This window comes from Pelobates fuscus, chromosome 7, assembly GCF_036172605.1.
Source record: "Pelobates fuscus isolate aPelFus1 chromosome 7, aPelFus1.pri, whole genome shotgun sequence".
In the NCBI taxonomy this organism is placed as follows: Eukaryota; Metazoa; Chordata; class Amphibia; order Anura; family Pelobatidae; genus Pelobates; species Pelobates fuscus.
Window position 1 is genome coordinate 71,033,732 of NC_086323.1, and position 14,049 is coordinate 71,047,780.

Consider the following 14,049-nt stretch of genomic DNA (forward strand, 5'->3'; position numbering starts at 1 on the left):
CTAACTCACTCACAATACTGGCACTCACTGAGACCTGGCTGTCCCCATCCGATACCGCTACTCCTGCTTCTTTATGATTCAGTGGTTTACAGTTCTCCCATACTCCCAGACTATGGGAGAACTGTCCCCTCATTGTATCTTTCAACCTATCCTCCCTGCCCCTGCCCTATCCTTTACTTCCTTTGAAGTTCACACTTTTTAAGCCTACTCCTTTAAGAATTGCCATCATCTATCGCCCCCACGGTCACCCTAAACTATTTATTGAACACTTTTCCTCCTGGTTACCCCACTTTCTTTCCTCTAGCACTCCCTCCCTCATACTTGGGGGCTTCAATATCCCTATCAACAAGCTCAACTGCCCTGATGCCTCCCGTCTGCTCTCTGTAACCTCCTCCTTTGGACTCACACAGATTTCTACCTCAGCAACTCACACCGCAGGAAACACTCTTGACCTCATCTTTACCAATCTCTGTACCACCTCTGATCTATCCACTGTTCCATTTTGTTTGTCTGACCACCATCTGCTAACATTTAACATCTGCATACCCCATACCAAAATTTCACCACCATCAACTCTCCAACCTCGCAGAAACCTCAACTCCCTCGATCTCCAGCACTTCTCCATCAAACTCCAAACACTCCTTTTACCCATCTCAAATCTCAACTGCCCTAACTCTGCAACCTCACTCTACAACTCCACTCTCTCCTCTCAACTTGACATCGGGGCACCTCCTACAGTTAAACACAGCAAGCGCCCCCAATTACAACCCTGGCACACCAAGCTGACCCGTTACCTCCAAAAATGTTCCAGAACTGCTGAACGCTGCTGGAGAAAGTCTCACCTTGCATCTGACTTTGTCCACTATAAATTTATGCTGCGCTCCTACAGCATGGCTCTTTCCTCTGCAAAAGTAAACTATTTCAACGCCCTCATAAGCACACTGTCCCATCAACCCAAACATCTGTTTCACACTTTTGATGCTCTTCTTCGCCCTGTGACTCCCCCTCCTTCCACCACCTTGTCCGCCACAAACTTCACATCTCATTTCACTGAGAAGATCTCTACAATCAGGAAAGAGATCTCTAATCTCTCTCCTACCCCTATCAATATATCACCCAACCCCACTCCCCCTGCCATCCTATGCTCATTTGCACCTGCTACAGCACAAGAGGTTTCTGCTCTGCTCCTGTCCTCCCGCCCCACCACCTTCTCCCTTGATCCTATTCCCTTGCATCTCATCTACACTTTGTCTCCCTCTCTTGCTCTTCCTCTCGCTAACATTTTCAATCTCTCCCTTTCCTCTGGCACATTTCCCTCACCCTTCAAACATGCAACCATAACCCTGAGTCTGAAAAAGCCCAACCTTGATCCCAACTTCCCATACAACTACCGTCCTATCTCGCTACTGCCATTTGCCTCCAAGATACTCGAGAGAGTTGTGTAAGCCAGATTGACAGACTTTCTTGAATCCAACTCTCTGCTTGACCCCCTTCAGTCTGGATTCCGCGCTGGTCACTCTGTCGAAACTGCTGTGACCAAAGTATCCAACGACTTAATTGCTGCTAAATCTTGCGGCCAATACTCTATCCTAATCCTCCTTGATCTTTCTGCTGCCCTTGACACTGTTGATCATCAACAGCTTCTTCACATTCTCCGTAACTTTGGTCTACGGGATACTGCTCTGTCCTGGTGCTCCTACCTCTCCCAGCGCTCTTTCAGTGTTTCTTTCTCTGCCTCTGCCTCTTCTCCCCAACCCCTCTCTGTCGGCGTCCCCCAAGGTTCTGTCCTCAGCCCCCTACTGTTCTCTATCTATACTGCCTCCCTTGGTAAACTCATCAGCTCCTTTGGCTTCCAATATCATTTATATGCAGATGACACACAAATCTATCTGTCCTCCCCGATCTCTCTCCACCCACCTTGACTCGTGTTTCTGACTGCCTCTCTGCTATTTCCAACTGGATGGCTGCTCACTTCCTTAAACTCAACCTGTCCAAAACAGAACTTCTAGTTTTTCCTCCCTCAAGTGCTGCTACTCTTGTGTCTGTCTCCATCCAAGTCAACAGCTCTACTATCACCTCTACCTCGCAGGCTCGCTGCATAGGGTTTCTTCTTGATTCTGACCTCTCTTTTACTCCTCATATCCCCCCCAAAAAAACCTATTGGCTCCCACCCCTGTGCGACGGGTGGGGGCCATAAATTACAATGGGGGAGGGGACCTACTGCCCTCCCCCCAGCCCCCACCCTTGAGCGGTGGGTGGGGGACATAAAGATAATGAGGGGGGGACCTACTGTCCTCCCCCCTGGCCCCCACCTCTGGGCGGCGGGTGGGGGCCATCAATTACAATGGGGGGGAGGACCTACTGTCCTCCCCCCGGCCCCCACCCCTGGGCGGCGGGTGGGGGCCATAAAGATAATGAGGGGGGGGATCTACTGTCCTCCCCCCCCCGCCCCCACCCCTGCGCGGTGGGTGGGGGCCATAAAAATAATGAGGGGGATCTACTGTCCTCCCCCTGGCCCCCACCCCTGCGCGGTGGGGGGGGCATAAATCACAATGGGGGGACCTAATGTCCTCCCCCTTGGCCCCCACCCCTGAGCGGCGGGTGGGGGCCCTAAATACTAAAAAGGGGGGGACCTAAGGTCCTCCCCCCAGGCCCCCACCCCTGAGCAGCAGGTGGGGGCCCTAAATACTAAAAAGGGGGGGACCTAAGGTCCTCCCCCTGGCCCCCACCCCTGAGCGGTGGGTGGGGGCCCTAAATACTAAAAAGGGTGGGGGACCTAATGTCCTCCCCCCCTGGCCCCCACCCCTGAGCGGCGGGTGGGGGCCCTAAATACTAAAAAAGGGGGGACCTAATATCCTCCCCCCGGCCCCCACCCCTGAGCGGCAGGTGGGGGCCCTAAAAAATGTCCCCCGCAGGTGACTAGGGGTCCCCAAACCCCTAGTCACCCCTCCCCCCCAAAAAAAATAATTAACCCCCTACCCCCCTATTTAATCCACCAATCAGAGAGTTATGAGTCAAATTACACAGCGTGGGAAAATTCCAAAGAACTTTTCCACGCTGTGTAAAATGACACAGAGCACTCTGATTGGTGGATTTCAAACCAACCAATCAGAGTGCTGTGACAGGTAAATGTAGAGACTTACCTGTCAGTCTCTTCATTTACCTGTCAGAGCACTCTGATTGGATGGCTTAAACCCACCAATCAGAGTGCTCTGAGCCTAATTGCAGGGCGGGGCAAGGCTTTATAAGCCTTGCCCCGCCCTGCAGAGCTCAGTCTGTGCGGAGCCCTCGCCGGGTGAACATGGATTATTTTTTTTGCGCTTTTTTTTTTTTAAATTATGGTTTTTTATTTGGCCTTTTTTGGGGCTGAAAAAAGAAGATTTAGAAGAAAGAAAAAATCGAATGGTAATTAGTTAAAGGTCCCCCCATCATTATTTTTAGGGTGAGGGGGTAAAGGGGTTAATTTTTGGGGACCCCTAGTCACCTGGGGGACACACAAATTTTTTTAGGGCCCCCACCCGCCGCTCAGGGGTGGGGGCCGGGGGGAGGACATTAGGTCCCCACCCTTTTTAGTATTTAGGGCCCCCACCCGCCGCTCAGGGGTGGGGGCCAGGGGGTAGGACCTTAGGTCCCCCCCCCTTTTTAGTATTTAGGGCCCCCACCTGCCGCTCAGGGGTTGGGGCTGGGGGGGAGGACATTAGGTCCCCCCCGCTTTTTAGTATTTAGGGCCCCCACCCGCTGCTCAGGAGTGGGGGCCAGGGGGAGGACATTAGGTCCCCCCCTTCTTAGTATTAAGGGCCCCACACCCACCACTCAGTGGTGGGGGCCGGGGGGGATAGAAGTTCCCCCCTATTTTTTTTTTAGGGCCCCCACCCACTGCTCAGGGGTGGGGGCCGGGGGGAGGACAGTAGGTCCCCCCCATATCATTGAGTAAACTTTGACAACTCCCCCGCCCCCACCCCCGAGCGTCGGGTGGGGGGGTTGTCAAAGTTTACTCAATGATATGGAATAGGGGGCGGACCGAACATCGCATATGTTCGCCCGCTGTGGCGAACGCGAACAAGCGATGTTCGCCAGGAACTATTCGCCAACTAACTGTTCGGGACATCTCTACTGATCATTTCTTTGTCTGTGGGCAAACATTCAAAATCAGCAGGGGATCAAATACTTTTTTTCCTCACTGTATATAGCTCACACCTCATGAAGACTCATTTGTTAAACATAGAGATAAATAAACATAATATTAAAAATCCTGTAAAATGAGAGTCCCTATTTTCAACTGTACGCTTATCTTAGCAAGCAGATATAAAATAATTTCCATACCAGTCTAGACACGAGTCAGAGACATTTTGACACTCTAAAAAGTGCCATAAAAAAGAAAGAAAAATGAATAAAACCTTAAAATGATATAGTATACAATGTTAAAATAGTAAAGCACAAATAGTATAATTGTGCAAATAAAACATTTTAGACGCTTCTGGCGCCCTCAGTAGTTATTGTTGCAGAATTAGCTCTCTGGTATGGTCTCTCAAATGGAAATTAGAGCGGCAGTGTATGTCAATTCTTCAAGCTCCACTGTTTTATAGGTAACTATATGGCACAGGTTAACATGTTAACACTTAGGTGTTTGTTGAATATTATTGATTTGAATTGCCCTCTGAACACTTTTTTTTCACACTGTAGCTTCTGACCAAAAGATTCACATTTGCAAAGTAACATTCACAGAATGATTCAAGGAGCAGAGTAATTATGAAGTAACAAACCAGGAAGTCTACGAACTTCCACAACATAATGAGAAGAGCTGATATTATACATTGCTGTTCTATCTGATCTGGACACTTCCTTGAGCTGAAGTCCTATTTGAGGAATGGACACATAATAAACCCCTACATCTACTTTTTATTCAAGAGAAGGTCCACAGATCACAGCTGGAAAACACCAGGACCCCCAGGTATGCCAACCCACTTTACACTTAGACAGCAAACAGACCAAGAGACAGAGTCGCACAAAGCAGTGAAATGTACTGGAAATGCACTGTTTGAATATGTTTAAATGTTCTTGATAAAAATGTACTAATCACTAAACACTAATCAAAAAGTTTAAATTGTGTTCATCGTTTCCCAAATTGTTATTTTTGTAAATACAATGTTTCTGGTGATTTATAAAACTACTTACGTTTTAGTTTGATAAATGAGTTTTCAATGCATGTCCTTTTATTTATTTATTTTACATAATTTGCACACAACATAAGAAATACGTGTTCCTGATTATTAATGCTGCAACCGTTTATAGCCAGGTAGTGTGTTAGCCATTCTTGTTGCCACACCTGTGTGTAGGTTTTCCGAGTTCTGCAAATTGGCATATAAGGACAAGACTCCATGGAAGTCTGCACATACGTTAATTGACATATCCTTTGTACAGACATTATCTTAATTATTATTTTTTAGTTACACTGTATACTTTGTATAATATGAATTTGTAAAAGGTTTAGTTCATGCGGTATAGGCCAGCTCGTGTATTATCTACTTTAATGAATTTAATAATACATATTGTTGCTTTGGGTTTTGTTACTATAATGGGGTATTCCCCATAGTCTTTTAATTTGATCATTTATTTTTATTTATATTAAGATAGACTAACGCTTTTATACAGCAAGATCAAATTGACTTTTACCTCTATATTTAGTGGTATTTGCTATATTTTTAATGTAGTACTAATGTATAGCTTGAAGGAAAGATGAGACGGGGGTATATGATAGAAAAATTTAAATATATAAAGGGAATCAACACAGTAAAGGAGGAGACTATATTTAAAAGAAGAAAAACTACCACAACAAGAGAACATAGTCTTAAATTAGAGGGACAAAGGTTTAAAAAAAATATCAGGAAGTATTACTTTACTGAGTGGGTAGTGGATGAATGGAATAGCCTTCCAGCTGAAGTGGTAGAAGTTAGCACAGTTTAGGCATGTGTGGGATAGGCATAAGACTATCCTAGCTATAAGATAAGGCCATTGCATAATGAAATATTTATGAAAATTGAGCAGACTAGATGGGCCGAATGGTTCTTATCTGCCGCCACATTCTTTGTTTCTATAAAGAGCACACTTATTGTTGGTATTCTGCCTTTAAACTCTTTCAGATAACTTTTTTTAGATACAGATAACTCTTTAAAGGAGAATTTACGCTACTGAAAAAAAAAATTGAAAAACTTTTGTTTTGATACATTTTTTTTGTCTTTTAAATTTATATTAACTATTTAGCAAATCACCTCACACTCTATTTCAGACAAGGCAAAGCCAGGATAAATAAAAGCAAACATTGTTTTATTTCTCCACTTCTATATGCTGCCTGGCAGGTGTAAAGGACAGAGCTTGTAACAATGACTGGCACAAGGTGATATGGAGGAGTGCTCTGTCCACCCCCTATTACCAAAATTAAAAACACACACCTGATTTTCATGTGGGGGCAGAAGGGGGAACATATTTTCTCGCAGTCGTTTTTATGTTTACTAGGTATGTACAAACATATATATGTATCTCTGCAGGCCCGGACTGGCCATCGGGCACACCGGGCAAATGCCCGGTGGGCCGCGGTGGCCATGGGCCGAGGCCGGCAGGGGAAGTCTCAGGATCTCCCCTGCCGGTCTATGCAGGGCCGGCACTATCCGAGCGCCGGCCCGCTGTGTGCCATGAAGGGCCGGTGGGGAGATCAAAGATCTCCCTCACCGGCCCACTTGAATAGATCTGCGGCTGGGGAGGGAGGGAGGGAGAGAGAGGACCCGGCGGAGCTCTATCTTGCAGCTCCGCTGGGTTCCTCTCGCGAGATCCGGCGCGTTGCCATGGCAACGACCGGATCTCGCGAGCGTGAACTCTAGCCTCGCAGGCTGGAGTTCACTCACCCACTGGACCACCAGGGATGGTGTGCGAGCGCCGGTCCGCCCCTCCAAGATATGCCGGTCCTCCCCCCTCCCAGGCTAAAGGTAAGAAGGGAGGGGGGGGGACATTATAACTATTATTTTTATTTTTTTACCCCCCAAACACACACACACAAAATCCCTTCTAATATTCACACACATCAGTCTCAACCCATCACACCCAGCACTCACACCCAGCACTCTCACACCCATCACACACAGCACTCTCTCACCCCATCACACACAGCACTCTAATACCCCATCACACACAGCACTCTAATACCCCATCACACACAGCACTCTAATACCCCATCACACACAGCACTCTAATACCCCATCACACACAGCACTCTCTCACCCCATCACACACAGCACTCTAATACCCCATCACACACAGCACTCTCTCACCCCATCACACACAGCACTCTCACACCCCATCACACACAGCACTCTCACACCCAGCACTCACACCCATCACACCCAGCACTCTCACACAGCACTCTCACACCCCATCGCACACAGCACTCTCACACCCCATCACACACAGCACTCTCACACACAGCACTCTCACACACAGCACTCTCACACCCATCACACATAGCACTTTCACACCCATCACACACAGCACTCTCACACCCATCACACACAGCACTCTCATACCCCATCACACACAGCACTCTCATACCCCATCACACACAGCACTCTCACACCCATCACTCTCACACCCATCACACCCATCACTCTCACACCCATCACACACAGCACTCTCACACCCATCACACACAGCACTCTCACACCCATCACACACAGCACTCTCACACCCATCACACACAGCACCCTCACACCCAGCACACACAGCACCCTCACACCCGTCACACACAGTACTCTCACACCCAGCACCCTTACACACATCATACACAGCACCCATCACACACATCATACACAGCACCCATCACACACATCATAAACAGCACCCTCACACACAGCACCCACACACATCACACACAGCACCCGTCAAACACAGCATCCATCGCACACACATACTGCACCCTTCATATACACACTACATCCCTGACAGACACCCACTGCACCAAACACACACACAATACTTCTGAATATATATATACACACACACACACACATACTGCACTCCTAAACACATTACGTCCCAGACACACACTAGATCCCTTACCCAACTCTGAATTATAAACGCACACTAGATCCATTTATACACTCTGAATCCTTATATACACACACTCACTAGATCTCCTACACATTCTGGGTCCTTCAAACACACACTAGACTCCTGTATACACACACACTGCGCCATCTACACACACACACTTCATTCCTAAAATACACACTCTGGATCCCTTATAAACACACTAGATTCATTGTAAACAAACACACACTCTCTACAACCCCTACAAACACTACATCACCTATATACACACACACTTACTACATCCCCTATACACACATTCTCTACAGCCCCTAGCCATATATGCATTACATTACACCAAATACACAACACTACTAAAACCGACCTTGTTACACAATACCACACCACAATCAGCTCACTCTACACACACGCAATACCACAAGCAGGCTCCAAACACATGCACAATACTCTTTCCTGGCATTTTTGTCTCCTGGTATCCATTTATAGAGACACCAGAGACAAATTGCAAGGAAACACAGTGCAAGCATGTTATTAAATTTGCTTGCGCTGTGCAGAACAAATACAGGGCTTTTTTCTCATGCTAGAGCTCTTTAGCAGAGCTCTGCGCATGGTCTGCCCTTGAAGAGTATTGAACCAACATGCTCACTTTGAGAGGGGGCGTGTTTGTCATTGGTGATGACGAAACACACCCTCTCTGCCCCGCCCCCTTCTTAGTGGGCCGCTGTGATAAAAAAATGCCCGGGCCGAATTTTTCTCCCAGTCCGGCCCTGTATCTCTGTGTGTATATATAATGTGCAAGTTGGCTGGCAAGTGCTGGCCAATCACTACATGGTTAATCCTTGCGTCATGATGGTTATTTAACCATTTGCCTGCTGACTGCTAGTGCTGCCAGTGAGGAAACTGGACACGGACGAGCATGTTCATTTGTTTTGTGATTCTGGGTTCTTTCCATAACTTCAAAAAGAGATGATTGATAGAAAGACAGCCACTAAATGTTTTATTCTATTGGTAACTTTACAGATTAAGTGTAAAGTGACCAACAGAGAAACAAATGGAGGAGCAGTTAGAATCTATATTTACATATTTATATATAATATATATATTTGTGCTCGGAATTTTTAATAGGTAATGGAATGTATAAGAAGATGCAAAGTTGGTTGAGGTGTGCCGAAACCAACGTACGAGTAGGCCTGTAATAAAAAGAGGGCAAAAGGAGGATTCAAAGTAAACACACTTTATTACAAGTTAACCCCTTAAGACCGGAGGGCGTACTGTTACGTCCTTTTAAAAGCGTCTCTAAACGCCGCAGGGCGTAATAGTACGCCCTCCGTTTTTTTGTAACTTACCCGGTTGCTGGCGATCCCACGCCGGCGATCGCGGTTGGGGGGACTCCCAGGGAGCCCCCTGCGGCACGTCTGCTCTCTTCAGCCCCCCCGGGCCATGTGAGAGTGAGGTCCTTGCGAGGACCTCACAATCACACGGCCGGTATAGCTGGCTGCAGCAATGCCAGCAGGGGGACTAACTGTAATGACAGTTAGTCCCCCTGCTGGCTGAAATCAAATTCAAATTAATTAAAATAAGTGTAAAAAAAAATATATATATACTTAGATCATATATATATATTATATATATATATGATCTAAGTATATATATATATACATATACACACATACACATACACTGTCTAGGTGTATTTTAATATTAATATATGTAATTATATATATATATATATTAATATCAAATTACACGTAGACTGATACTGATTAAATATATATATAATTATTGTTATATATATATTTATAAATAATATAAAAAAAATATGTAAATACGTAAAAAAAAAAAAAAATTAAAAATAAAATATTAAAAAATATATAGATGTGTTTTATTTCGTTCTAACTGTATTGTGATATTAATATATATATATATATTTATATCAAAATACACGTAGAACGAAATAATATATATATCTATATACATAAATATATACGTATATATCACTATATATATACCTATATATAAATAAAAATATTTTAAAAAATTATATATATATATACGTATATATACACATATGTATATATATACATATATTAATTCTACACATATATTTATGTAATAATTTTACATAATTAGGTATCCTAATTAATTACAATTAGCGGGACCTGCCTGACAACCCATGCCGAAAGTAAAGGGAATTTAATTTGCTAGCACTATATTTAACCCTATAACTTTCCAAGACACCATAAAACCTGTACATGGGGGGTACTGTTTTACTCGGGAGACTTCGCTGAACACAAATATTAGTGTTTCAAAACAGTAAAATGTATTACAACGATGATATCGCCAGTAAAAGTTAAGTTTTTTGCATTTTTCACGCACAAACAGCACTTACACGGACGATATTATTGCTGCAATACTTTTTACTGTTTTGAAACACAAATATTTGTGTTCAGCGAAGTCTCCTGAGTACAACAGTACCCCTCATGTACAGGTTTTATGGTGTTTTCAAAAATTACAGCGTCAAATATAAGGCTTGTGCTTCATTTTTTTCACTTTAAAATTTGCCAGATTGCTTACGTTGCCTTTATGACCCTATGGTAGCCCAAGAATGAAAATTACCCCTATGATGGCATACTATTTGCAATAGTAGACAACCCAAGGAATTGTAAATGGGGTATGTCCAGTCTTTTTTAGTAGCCACTTAGTCACAAACACTGGCCAAAATTGGCGTTTTTTGCATTTTTCACACACAAACAAATACTAACGCTAACTTTGGCCAGTGTTTGTGACCAAATGGCTACTAAAAAAGACTGGACATACCCCATTTGCAATACCTTGGGTCGTCTACTATTGCAAATGGTATGCCATTATGGGTGTAAATTTATTTCCGGGGCTACTATACAGTCTCAAAGGCAACGTAACCAATCTGGGGAATTTCAATTTCAAATGTAACACGCTATATTTGACCCTGTAACTTCCCAAAACACCATAAAACCTGTACATAGGGGGTACTGTTTTACACGTGAGACTTAGCTGAATACAAATATGTGTATTTTATTGCAGTAAAAGCAAACAGTATTATGACATTGACAGTTAAAATGTCATGTAGAACTAAAAAAATTAAAAAAATCTTATTTTCTCCCATTTTTTTCATATTAAATTATGTTTCATAGCTAAATATTTGATATTAAATGAAAGCCCTGTTTACCCTGAATAAAATGATATTTAATAAGGGGGGGGTGCATTTAATATGAAAGAGGTGAATTACGGTTGGACAGACATATAGCGCCAATGCCAGGTTTTGTTTACATTTTGTTTCGTTCACAACTTTGGCTGCCATTTGGCTGCTGTGTTAAGGGGTTAATACACAAGATCCAGTGCACTCTCCTATCTACTAAACAGCAACTGCAATGTTGACAGATTTTATTAGTTTTTTGGCTAGACTCCCAAATATATATATATATTTGGGAGTCTAGCCAACTCCTTGGTTTTGCACCCCTCCCTGTTACAGGTGCCTCATCTCAGGTCCCTATTTAGCCTTGTACTGCAGAGAGCCTCAGATGGAATTTTTTCCCCAAGTAAGTGAGTTATTCACATAAGAGCAGACATTAGACTGTGAGAGTAGGACCTGCCAAAGATGGGGTACATTGACGTAGTGGCAGGCTTATGCAATGTATGATCATATAATATAACTAAATCCCCATTATTTTTTGCCTAGATTAGGTGTTTTAAAAAAAAAAAAAAACCTTTAGAAAAAACTTTAAAAAAAACTAATAAAATCTGTCAACATCAACGTTGCTGTTTAGTAGATAGGAGAGTGCGATGGATCTTGTGTATTGTTTATTGTATAACATGGCCCCCAGTAGCACCCTATTTAAGCATGTTTAGGTGAGTGCAACCACCACATGTTTATTACAAGTTGCAAAGCAAGATTTCTGAAAGCTTGTCGTAGCTCCCTCTCTGGTCGTGGTATGTAGGTATTATAAATTGAGGATTTCCAGTGGCCCAGTCTCTTAATGATGTGGACTGGTGTGTTAGAGCTAAATGCTGAAGATGCTGCGCCTATACAGAAGGAGTGACCAGAGAAGGAAGCCGGGTTGTAGCCCAACCTTGCTAGTAGAGTTCTGACGTGAGAAGGGAATTTAGATGTGCTGAGTGGGTGCCCTTGGAGTAGTAATAGTGGAGTGTCAGGTGAGTGCGTGTAGTGAGACAATAAGAGTATGTCAAGTACTTTGACTCGGCACCAAACATTCTCGTTAGGGAAGAGGGAATGATAGTGGGATAAGTGTTGTGGTTAGTTTTAGTAGAAGGTAATGAAATTATGTAGTGGTCTTCTACTTTCTTTAGATGAGAAAGTTTCAGGCTTAATGTGGTATTTATTTGACGTACGACTGTGAACTCTCTAGGTCTGAGGAAACCGTAGAAAGCCATAAAGATGGCAGCTTTAATAACCAGATTTGTGTTAAAGTCAAATGTGGATTTGTCCAGTAGGTCGCTAAGTGGCCTAAAAATAGGACCATCTATAGGCAATCTGTTGTCTATCCCATTTGCACAACAGCATGTGAAATTGTTTGTCACTTAGTGTTGCTTCCTAAGTGGACAGTTTGATTTCACAGAAGTGTGATTGACTTGGAGTTACATTATGTTGTTCAAGTGTTCCCTTTATTGTTTTGAACGGTGTAGTTTACAGTACAGTTATTGGCTCATTATGGCACCTTTTTGGTTTGTCTGAACTGTTTTCTCAAATATTTTGCATGGACAATATTAGGGCAGGTAGAGCCACTCAGTGGGCAAATCTCGGACTACCCTCCTAATTAATATTATTATTTTGTTTTATATGAATTGATTTAGGGAAATCAAATATTTTGTCCATTCACAAGTCTACAGATAATCTTATTAGCTCAGGAGTAAAGTGCCAGCAAAAATGTAATTAAAAACTCAAGCAACTTGCTATTGGGTGTAAATTGTGAGTAAACTACTCAAGGTATTTACTTCAAGATGAAAATCACAAGCAGAGTTATTGGGGCTGATGGTTATTGCTCTTAGAAGTGTTCATATGTGAAGCAAAATTAAACCATTGCTCTAATAAATATCTAAATTGTAAATATCTAAAATACAATGTCTCCAAACCTTGCTCAGTGATTGGTAATTTGTAAATTTGCTTATGCAAATAGAAATTTAGGTAGGCAGGTTTAAGACTAGATGGTTTTAATGGTTATCTGTTTATTTCTGCTACAGCAGTAACCTCCAAACGTGTAAATCATCATGTGGACTGTGGTCCCTCTGTGCCATAGAACAAGATTTTATACCATATTTTCACGTATTGCCAATACTGAGAAATAAACATTATAATTTAGAATTGTTGCATGACCGTATTTCCAAAGACAATAGCGCTCACACTTTCTTCATTTTTTGAGATTCTTAACCAAAGTTTATTTGGTGTAAAGCCACCCATAGATTTTATTATTTTATTATTGCTTCTCTACTTTTTCACCTATATATTTAATTTAGATTTTTCTTAAGGCAATACTTTAAAACATCTGAAGACAGCCCCGCAGATAAGAAACCAGAGCAATCCAGCATTACATTGAAATTATGTGTTTTTTCCTTGTTGGGTGACAGGCAACCTTGCAGACATTTTACAGCTTATAGAAGAATTTCACAGTGGCCGTAAACTCATCAGTGCATGCTATTGTTCATCACCGTAGTATGTTTGAAATATTTTGAACTTTGGAAGTTAAAGAACAAATAAGAAGGGAAAATTAAATCGGGACACGTTTGTTCTATTTCGTTGGTAATTGACCCCACCATTTTATATTAGATGCTTGACATACAGTACAAGACACATTTGAATTTACATCAGAATTATACAGAAAAAAATAAAATGTTTTTGTAAGCACCAATACTTTTGCAGTAGATAATGGATCTATGCTTTTGATTAAGGTTTACTAGCTA

At 42.8% G+C, this 14,049-nt stretch overlaps 1 protein-coding gene across 2 annotated transcripts in view; it reads left to right on the forward strand.

The window, feature by feature from the left end:
* The first annotated feature begins 4,769 nt into the window (after window positions 1-4,769).
* Window positions 4,770-14,049, forward strand: part of LOC134568672 (NXPE family member 2-like) — a 70,698-nt gene continuing 61,418 nt past the window's right edge. Inside the window, exons 1-2 of one of the 2 annotated variants that reach the window (XM_063427322.1) lie at window positions 4,770-4,951; window positions 6,357-6,513. In XM_063427322.1, coding sequence (XP_063283392.1) covers window positions 6,503-6,513 — 11 coding nt within the window. In that variant the 5' untranslated portion in view covers window positions 4,770-4,951; window positions 6,357-6,502. The remainder of the gene's footprint in view (window positions 4,952-6,356; window positions 6,514-14,049) is intronic. The other variant, XM_063427323.1, reaches the window with a different exon arrangement.